The sequence below is a fragment of the Trachypithecus francoisi genome, unplaced genomic scaffold (assembly GCF_009764315.1).
Source record: "Trachypithecus francoisi isolate TF-2019V2 unplaced genomic scaffold, Tfra_2.0 Lachesis_group5, whole genome shotgun sequence".
Lineage (NCBI taxonomy): Eukaryota > Metazoa > Chordata > Mammalia > Primates > Cercopithecidae > Trachypithecus > Trachypithecus francoisi.
The window spans coordinates 138,315,268-138,325,341 of NW_022681470.1; the positions used below are offsets into that span (position 1 = coordinate 138,315,268).

General features: G+C 54.6%; 1 protein-coding gene across 4 annotated transcripts; it reads left to right on the forward strand.

Moving 5' to 3' along the window:
• Window positions 1–489: 489 nt before the first annotated feature.
• ELOF1 (elongation factor 1 homolog) lies at window positions 490–7,506 on the forward strand. Of its 4 annotated transcripts, none has more exons than XM_033196075.1 (4): window positions 490–646; window positions 6,199–6,332; window positions 6,483–6,553; window positions 6,754–7,506. In XM_033196075.1, exons 2-4 carry the CDS (start codon window positions 6,217–6,219, stop codon window positions 6,816–6,818), a joined length of 252 nt encoding a protein of 83 aa, XP_033051966.1. In that variant the 5' UTR covers window positions 490–646; window positions 6,199–6,216; the 3' UTR covers window positions 6,819–7,506. The 4 variants fall into 4 exon arrangements, with proteins under 4 accessions (XP_033051966.1, XP_033051967.1, XP_033051965.1 ...); XM_033196076.1 differs by lacking the exon at window positions 490–646 and adding an exon at window positions 653–870; XM_033196074.1 differs by lacking the exon at window positions 490–646 and adding an exon at window positions 4,879–5,000.
• The last annotated feature ends 2,568 nt before the right edge of the window (window positions 7,507–10,074 follow it).

A 10,074-nucleotide genomic window follows, 5' to 3' on the forward strand; every position in this document is an offset into this window, starting at 1 on the left:
CACTTCAACCTGGGAGGCGGAGCCTCAGTGAGCCAAAATCGGGCCACTGCACTCCAGTATGGGCGACAGAGTGAGACTCCGTTTCAAAAAAATAAAATAAAATAAAATAAAAATAAAAAATAAAAGTCCTTAACACGGCCCACGAGGCTATATGGAATCCGGGCCCAGCCTGTCCACTCAACTTCATCTATTACAATCTGGGCACTCAAAATATGGTCTGCGGATCAACAGCATGGAAGTCACCTGGGAGCGAGTTAGCACCGCAGCCTCCAGACCTCCCTCTTCATCTGCTGGATCAGAACCTGAACTTTTTAGTTTGAGTAGAGCGTCTCCCATGCTTACAAGCTTCCCCTTCACCCTGATTTAGCCATAAGGGTATTTCATATTCCTCACTTGCCGTTCTTGGGAGCTGACCAGAAGTACTTGCAACGCGCGCAGCCATAGGCAAATACGCACTGACGCTTGCGCAGAAGCGCTCCTATTTGAGTACGCGTGCGCTCAGAGCCCCGGCGAAGGAGGCAAGGCCTGTCTGCGGGGCTGTCCCGGCTAGTGGTGGCGAGGACCTGAAAGGAGGAGAGGGGTTTCCGCTTCCGGCAGAAGTCGGAAGTCACGGTCTCCCGGGTGAAGGGAGCTTTCGCAGCTAGAGGTGAGTGCCGGTGCGGCTCGTGCGAGTGGGCGTTGGGGCCGGGCAGGACTGGGAGTTCCTCTACTCCGTGCGTTTACGGGGTCCTAGAGGAGGCTCCTGGGACCTCGAACTTGGGGGAAGGCAGGTCGGGGAGACTGACTTCCCCGGACCCCATCCTTCCCAGCGCGACAACCGGGACGCCTGGCTCCTCCCGGCGGCCGTCGGGAGGCGATGCCGAAGCCTTAGTGAGTCTGGAGGAACAGCCAACCCTCCACCTCTTGGGTCCCAGCAGATTCGGGGGATGACTCCTCTGCCATCCCCTTTTGGCGCGCTTGGACTTAACGTTGTCACGGACAGGCCGAGGCCTCTGCAGTCCTTGTGCACGCCAGACCCCATTCATGGCATGGGGGGACTGTAGTCCCTGGGCAAAATGAGCTCCTGGGGCTCATCCGTAGATTTTGTTTCGACTTTTTTTTTTTTTTTTTTGAGACAGAGTCTTGCTTTCTCTCCCCAGCTGGAGTACAGTGGCGCGATCATAGCTCATTGCAGCCTCGACCTCCTGGGCGCAAGCTTCCCCCTTTAGCTTCCTGAGTAGCTAGGACTACAGACTCGGGGCTAATTTTTGTAATTTTGTAGAGATGAGAGGTCTCACTATGTTGCCCAGGCTGGTCTGGAACTCCTGGCTTCAAGCGATCTTCCCACCTGGGCCTCCCAAAGTGATGAGATTACAGGCGTGACCTCCCAAAGTGATAGAGTTACAAGCAAACTGATTGATTGATGTATTCAATAGTGGTTATTGCTGAGCACGATGGCTCATGCATGTAATGCCAGCACTTTGGGAGGCCGAGGCGGGAGTATCGCTTGAGCCCAGGAATTCCAGACCAGCCTGGGCAACGTGGTGGGTGCCCGTCTCTACAAAAAATACAAAAATTAACTGGGCATGGTGCCGTGGCTAATTTGTATTTCAGAGGTAGAGGGGCAGGGGGAGGATCGCCTAAGGGATGTGTGAGAGAAAAAGGCATTGAGGATGAATCCAAGGTTTGTTTTTTTTTTTCGTTTGTTTCTTTTTTGAGAGGAGAGTCTCACTCTGTCGCCCAGGCTGGAGTGCAGTGGTGCGATCTCCGCTCACTGCAAGCTCCGCGTCCCAGGTTCACACCATTCTCCTGTCTCAGCCTCCCTTGTAGCTGGGACTACAGGCGCCCGCCACCACGCCTGGCTAATTTTTTGTATTTTTAGTAGAGACAGGGTTTCACCGTGTTAGCCAGGATCCTGACCTCGTGATCCGCCTGTCTCGGCCTCCCAAAATGTTGGGATTACAGGCGTGAGCCACCGCCGGGCCAAATCCGTTTTTGATTTGATTATCCGGAAAGATGGAATTGCTGTTAGCTGAGATGAGGAAGACTGTGGAAGAGCAGGTTGGAGTGTCAGGGACTTGGTTTTTGACATGTTATGTTTAGTATTAGGTGGAAGTTAGACATCAGGTGGAGGAGTGGCTGAGGCAGATAGATCCGAGTCTGCAATTCAGAGGACAGACTCAAGGCTGGAGAAGCAGGTGTCCTCAGTGTACAGCAGGCACCTAAGACTGGGTGAAATCTTCATGTAGGTGAGTATAGCCAGAAAGGAGAGGATCCAATAATTAAAATCATGGGCTCTTTGCTCTATTGCCCAGGCTGGAGTGCCTCAGCTCACTGCAACCTCTGCCTCCTGGGTTCAAGTGGTTCTCCTGCCTCAGCCTCCCAGGTAGCTGGGATTACAGGTATGCACCACTACGCCTGACTAATTTTGTATTTTTAGGAGAGATGGGGTTTCTCCATGTTGGTCAGGCTGATCTCGAACTCCTGACCTCGTGATCTGCCCACCTTGACCTCCCAAAGTGCTGGGATTGTGGGCGTGAGCCAGTGCACCCAGCCTTTTTTTTTTAGATGGAGTCTTGCTCTGTTGTCCAGGCTGGAGTGCAGTGGCACGATCTCAGCTCACTGAAACCTCCACCCCCCAGGTTCAAGCGATTCTCCTACCTCAGACTCTCTAGTAGCTGGAATTACAGGCGTGTGCCACCATGCCCAGCTAATTTTTGTATTTTTAGTAGAAATGGGGTTTCACCATGTTGGCCAGGCTGGTCTCCAACTCCTAACCTCAAGTGATCTGCCCACCTCGGCCTCCCAAAATGCTGGGATTACAGACGTGAGCCACCACGCCTGGCCCAAACTCATGTGCTCTCTTCATGAGAGCAAGTTGGCAGAGAGGCAGGAGCATAGAAGACTAGCAGGAGCCACCAGTGAGGCAGAGGACAGGGAGCACATGGGGTCCTGAGAGCCACATGTGCTTTCAGGGGAGAAAGGATCCCTCAAATCGGAAGACTGTCATTAGGATTTGCAGTATGGAGCCACCAGTGACCTAAGTTTGGAGGCAAGGGGTGTAGAGAGATGGACAGGAATGCAGATGGCTGTACACTAAAACAGCCTGCAAAGAAATGCATCATAGCTGGAAGAGGATGAAGAGACTTTCTCTTTTTCCCCCTTGTTAAATGAGGAGAGAGGTAATAACAACTGTGTGAGAGAGATCCAGCGGAGCTGGAAAATTTGATGTTGCTCAAAGAAAAGGGGATGGGAGCCAGGGCAGAACGAACAAATTGTTTTTGCAGGAACGCACTTCTATAGTAAAGGAGGCATATGCTGAAGCTGGGAGTGCTGGTGCACGCCTGTTGTCCCAGCTACTGGGTAGGCTGAGGCCAGAGGATTGAGGCTTCAGCAAGCTGTGATCATGCCACTGCACTCCAGCCTGGGCAACAGAGCGAGACCTCATCTCTTCAATAAATAGGCCGGGCGCGGTGGCTCAAGCCTGTAATCCCAGCACTTTGGGAGGCCGAGACGGGCGGATCATGAGGTCAGGAGATCGAGACCCTCCTGGCTAATACAGTGAAACCCCGTCTCTACTAAAAATACAAAAACTAGCCGGGCGAGGTGGCGGGCGCCTGTAGTCCCAGCTACTCGGGAGGCTGAGGCAGGAGAATGGCGTAAACCCGGGAGGCGGAGCTTGCAGTGAGCTGAGATCCGGCCACTGCACTCCAGCCTGGGCGACAGAGCAAGACTCCGCCTCAAAAAAAAAATAAATAAATAAATAAATAAATAAATAAATAAATAAATAAATAAATAAAGAGGGTGGGTGGATGGCTGAATGAGTTGGTCCTAGGAGCTGTCTTTGGATTGCTTCTGTTTACTCAGTGAATTGGAAGCATCACAGTTAAGAGCTGGGGGTGTTGGCCAGGTGCGGTGGCTCACGCCTGTAATTCCAGCACTTTGGGAGGCTAAGGTGGGCGGATCACGAGGTCAGGAGATCGAGACCATCCTGGCTAACACGGTGAAACCCCGTCTCTACTAAAAATACAAAAAATTAGCCACACGTGGTAGTGCACACACCTGTAGTCCCAGCTACTTGGGAGGCTGAGGCAGGAGAATCGTCTGAACCCAGGAGGCGGAGGTTGCAGTGAGTTGAGATCGTACCACTGTACTCTAGCCTGGGAGACAGAGTGAGGCTCCGTCTCAAAAACAAACAAACAAAAAGAATTAGGGGTGTTACATAGGAAGTGATCAGCAAATAATGAATGAAACTCCATTGTTTATTCTGGAAGATCGTGGCAGACTGCTGACCTCCCCTGCCACAGAGGAGCGATGCTAGAACCAGCAGTCGTGTGTCTGTGTGTCTGTGTGTGTGTGTGTGTGTCTGTGTGTGTTGGAGGAGGCGCCATAGGAGGCTCAGGGATGGCAAGCACAGTGCCCTGACCACCGTGCCTAGCAGGGGAGTTGGGCTCAGTGGTAACTGCTGCTGTTTTCCCCACCCACCTGCCTCGTGGACATCTGTTCCTAGATATCCCTCTGCCACCCAACCCCATCGTTTTCTCCAAAACCCTGTCCTTCCTCTGTGTTACACATCAGAGAATGATGCCACCTTCTCCCCCTAGCCACTGTGTCCCCACCACAAACCTGGGCGTCATCCTGGACTTTCCTCCTCTCATCATACTCACTCGCTCCGCTGCCATGTCTCCTCTGTCTCTCTTGCCCTCTGCCATCTCTACCCGAACAACCCTGTCCTGGCTGTGCCTTTGTCTTCATCCAGATTGTGACTCACACCGCAGTCCCTCAAAAGCCCAGGGTGACTTTACCCTTTCACTCCTTGTAGCTCCCAGGATCCATCCAAATACCCAGAACCCTCCCACCTGTCCCTCCTCTCTCCTCCACCTGCCAGGGGACAGACAGCTGCCCCTGAGCCTTCACACAGTGTTCCTCTACTTGGAGGTGCTTGTTCCTACTTCTCTGCCCTGCAGTCTGTCATCTGGATGGAGGCCATCAGATGCCCTGAGTGTCACTCTTCGTGGATGGTACTTACATGTCCCTTGACAAGAGGAGCAGCCAGTATAAAATCACCAGCTCATAGGCTCTTAGGCTCCACCCGGCCCTGAACAGCTGGCTTGTCTTGGAGTCTCTTGGGCCACCCTCCCCAGGAACAGTGGCTTCCTTGTATTGGCGCCAGCGATGATGGGCCAGCTCTATGCTAAGTACTTAACTTACCATTCCTGGTGTCAGCCCACAAGTCTCCTCTGCGATAGCAACCTTATTTCAATCTTTTTTTTTTTTTTTTTTTGAGACGGAGTCTCACGCGATAGCAACCTTATTTCAATCTTTTTTTTTTTCTGGAACGGAGTCTCGTGCTGTCACCCAGGCTGGAGTGCAGTGGTGTGATCTCGGCTCACTGCAGTCTCTGCCTCTCGGGTTCAAGTGATTCTCCTGCCTCAGCCTCCTGAGTAGCTGGGGTTATAGGTGCCCGCCACTATGCCCCGCTAATTTTTGTATTTTTAGTAGAGATGGGGTTTCACCATCGTGATCAGGCTAGTCTCAAACTCCTAACCTCGTGATCCACCCACCTCAGCCTCCCAAAGTGCTGGGATTACAAGCTTGAGTCACCACACCCGATCTTTTTTCCTTTTTTTTTTTTTTTTTTTTTGATGCAGGGTTTCATCCTGTTGCCTAGGCTGGAGTGCAGTGCCTGAATCATAACTCACTGAAACCTGGAACTCCTGAGCTCAAGCGATCCTCCCATCTCAGCCTCCCAAGTAGCTGGGACTACAGGCTTGGACCACCATGCCTGGCTAATTTTTAATTTTTTTTTTTTAGAGATGAGGCCTCCCTCTGTTGCCCAGGCTGGTATCCAGCTCCTGGCGCCAAGTGGTCCTCTCATCTTAGCTTCCCAAAGTGCTGTCTGGAATTACAGGTGTGAGCCACCATGCCTGGCCTTGTCTGTTTTATAGATGAGGAAACTGTGGCACAGAGAGCTTAAGTAACCTGCCCAGGTCATGCAGTAAGTGAGAGAGACGGGGTTAGAGCCTCCTCTCACCCCTTCCATCCGGAGTGGGACGGGATTTTCCTCCTGTATCAGGACTGAGGGCCTCGTCGCTCAAGGGCAGAGGCCCCGGGACCATAGTGCAAGTCCCAGACCCTCTTTCCGGCCTGCTTTCTAGAGCATTGAGCTGGGGGGCTGTGTGGTTTCCTCAAACCACTGACATCTGCCACTCCCCACAGGCTCATCCACCTGCAGACATGGGGCGCAGAAAGTCAAAACGAAAGCCGCCTCCCAAGAAGAAGATGACCGGCACCCTCGAGACCCAGTTCACCTGCCCCTTCTGCAACCACGAGAAATCCTGTGATGTGAAAATGTGCGTGGGGAACAGGGCGAGGGATCCATCCTCCCCACCACCTCCTCCCCGCTGTTCTCTGTCCTGCCCCTTGCCTCCCTTGGTGAAGGCGTCATCACCCACCGGCCCCGGGCACATTGCTCACCAGTCCCTTCTCTTGGTCTGTTTCAGGGACCGAGCCCGCAACACCGGAGTCATCTCTTGTACTGTGTGCCTAGAGGAATTCCAGACGCCCATAACGTGTATCCTTAGAAACCTGGGCTTTTTCCAGAGGATGGGGAGGGGGCTGGAGTCCGGACCCTGCTCCTCTGACCCACTGTGTGCCCTGGTGCAGGGCCAAGGCCGTCCAGAGGAACAGGTGCCACCTACTGATTTGTGTGGGGTGAGAAGGTGCAGGGCAGGGTTCCAATGCCAATGATCACCCTTGACCTAAGCGGCTCAGATCTGTCAGAACCCGTGGATGTGTACAGTGATTGGATAGATGCCTGCGAGGCAGCCAATCAGTAGCAACACAGAGGACCCACCCCCTGAGCAGCCCCACCTACTGTGGACCCAGCTGTTGGGTTCTGGTCCAGAGACATTCCAGGGGTCCAGGGTGTGGGTCCTGGGCTGTCACAGCCCTCTGTGTGCGTGTGTAGAGTGGGCGTGGGTGTGAGTGGGTGTGTGTGCGAGTGTGGAGTGGATGTGGGTGTGTGTGAGGCTGCACGTGTCACCGGGGTGGCCGTGAGCGTGTGCTCATAGATACGCGGTGGTGGCGGGTTCGTGGGCCTGAGGGGCCTGAACTGACCTCGCTTGGCTCCAAAAGCCTTTGCTGTGTTCCCTTCTTCAGCCCCTGGCCCCCCATCTTTGGGGCTCTGGCTCCCCCCGGCGGAAGTAGGGGGCTGTTTCCTGATATCCTGGACAAGGGAAGCCCAGTAGAGGCTGGAACTGGACCTCTCCAGCCTCCTCACCAGCACCGTGCCCATCTCAACTGGACTTCCCGCCCTCCTTCTCCACCTTCTAGTGCCCGTGGCCTGGGATTCAAAGCCACCGTTCCCCAGGTCCCTGGGCTGGGCCCTGACAGGGAGCCGCCCCCCTCCCCATGCTAACAAGGAAGCCCAGTTTCGTGTTCAGTTGCTTTTGTAGAGGAAGCAAGGGCTGGGGTGGGGACAGCTGTCAATCACAAGCCCTTAAATAAAGCAGCCAGCGCACATCCCTTGCTGCCTGTGTCTGTGATGTCTTGGGTTCTGCGTCTGCCTCGTCGCCAGAAGAAGGAGAGTTTCCAGCGTTTGGGAGGTGGCCTGGTGGCGCATATGACCAGCATTTTATTCAGTCAGTAAGCATTCAGGGTGGTGGAGCAGGCAGACAGACACCTGGCCAGGTGTTTACAGCATTCACATTAGGAAATGGGGTAAGTGAGACAGAACAGGTGGTCAGAGGAGGCTTCTGGGAGGGGCAGGCTGAGGCGGTGACATTGTAGGGCCACCTCTAGCCAGACGCTGACCTCTGGCCTTGCCTGCATCACCCCAGTGTCCTGACAGCCACCCTGTGGGGCAGGTGCCAAGCTAACCCCAGGTTCAAAGATGAGGAAACTGAGGCTAGAGGTGAAGGAGGTCACTGGCCCAAGACCTTACAGCCAGAAAGTGGCACGGGGGATCTGAACCCAGGAAACCAGGCTCTACAACTTACAGTCTGACTTCTTGTGAGCCCAGAATCCAGGCTGAGGGACCAGCTCACAGGCCGTCCTGGAGGTAGTGGGTGGAAGAGGGACACTGGGAAGGGAAACATGAAAGGGACCTTTGTCCAAGGGTGGTGAGGGCTCTCAGAAGGCTGGTGTGGGGGCGGGATGTGCGTGGCTGATGGGGAGGACCTGAGGGCTGATGTCCCCTCAGCTGGTCACACCGGTGACAAGGACCACAACACCCAGCAACCTGGGGCAGTGCCAGACCCTCCACCTGGCCTCATGAGCCCGGGTGGCAGGTGACCTGTGCTTCAGAGTCCTTGTTGCTACAGTGCAGGGAATGAAAGCACCTTCTTCCTGGAGCCATGCTGAGGATGGAAATGCCAGCCATGGTTTGAGCAGCTCTGGGGCCCACCCAGGGTACTGACGAATGTGAACAGCCGGGGGGAGACACAGCTGGCCCGGAAGCCCTGGCTGCCAGACTGGGCTGCTGCATCTGGCCTGTGCGCTGCCCCTAGGCCCACTCTGCCATGACATGTCTTCCCTGGTGATCCTGCCACCTCCAAGATCCCAGGTAAGGTCCTCTAGCCCTGGCAGGAGCCAACAGACATGGGCAGAGTGGTAGACAGGCACCTAGGTTTAGGGTGGTGGCCCTCTGGGATCCAGCAGAAAGGGGGCTTGTTCCTCTGGCACCCGGGGCCCTTCCTGCCGCCTGCCCACCCCCAGTCTCAGAGGCTAAGTGCTAATATGGTGCTGTTTTCCCGAGGAGGCAGGGCCCTGGGCCAGGCCCGGATCCTCCTCAGCATAGCTTCCCCGCGCCGGCCCTGGGGGAGCAGGACTTGTGGTAGCCAAGCCAAGAGCGCCTGGAATCCGGTTTACGAGGCCCCAGGGGCTGCGTGCATCTGTGCGCGGGTCTTCTGGTGTCTGCCTCCACAGGTCTCCACGTTCCAGCCTCAACCCCTGCCCTCCCTGGGGAGAAGACAGCTCCGTGCCTCCTCTCCTCCTCAGAATCCTGATGGTTGCGGACCTCTCCCTCCTCCCGGGGATAACAGGGTCCCCTCTGAAACATGAGGAGGTTGAGGCCCTGGACACAGCCTTTTAGGGTCCCGGGTTGGCAGGCTTAGCCTTAAGAGGGCTGAGAGTGGGCGGGGTGCACAAAATGAACCGTGCCCTATGGTGCCCTGTGCTAGTCGGTAAAGGACCATTGCCCTGGCTCAGAAGTGCCCCTCTCCGTGTCCCCTTTCTCCTCCTCACAGTCTGGGGCTAAAGGGTTCACCCTGCCCACAGGGCCCACCAGGACCCCACTTGTCATCCTTTCTCTATTGATACCTGGTCTTTACCAGCGATTAAACATGTAGAGTATCACCCCATCTAGGGGTGTCATTTCATGACCACATGAGGCTCACTGTCCCCATTATTTTGATGGGAAAACAGGTCTGGGGAGGGGAAGTGATTGCCTGAGGTCACCCAGGCAGTTGCTCTGTGATTCACATGCCATCCAGCCTGTCCCAGTACTCAGGCTCTTTGTCACCACCATCCACAAGCCTCTGGGAGAGCAGTGTGGGTCGTGTGTGTGTATATGTGTGTGTGCATTGACTTTCTGACTGTGCCATATATATATATATATATTTTTTTTTTTTTTTTTTTTTTTGAGACGGAGTCCTGCTCTGTTGCCCAGGCTGGAATGCAGTGGCGCCATCTTGGCTCACTATAGCCTAGACCTCCAGGGCTCAAGCAATTCTCCTACCTCAGCCTCCCAAGTAGCTGGGACTACAGTCATGCGCCACCAAGCCCTGTCAATTTTTGTATTTTTAGTAGAAACAGGGTTTCACCATGTTGGCCAATCTGGTCTTGATCTCCTGACCTCAAGTGATCCTCCCACCTCAGCCTCCCAAAGTGCTGGGATTACCAGCGTGAGCCACGGTACCCGGCTGGCTATGCCTTTTTTACATGTCGTGAGGAGTGTGTACTGCATGTGTGTGTGTATCTGTGTGTGAAAGGGGGAAGTGTGTGTGGTGTGTGGACTTTGCATGTGGGTGTGATGGAGTGCCTCTCCTGTGTCTTTGAGTGGCTACAGTGAGGTGTGTGTCTTAGGGTGCGTGT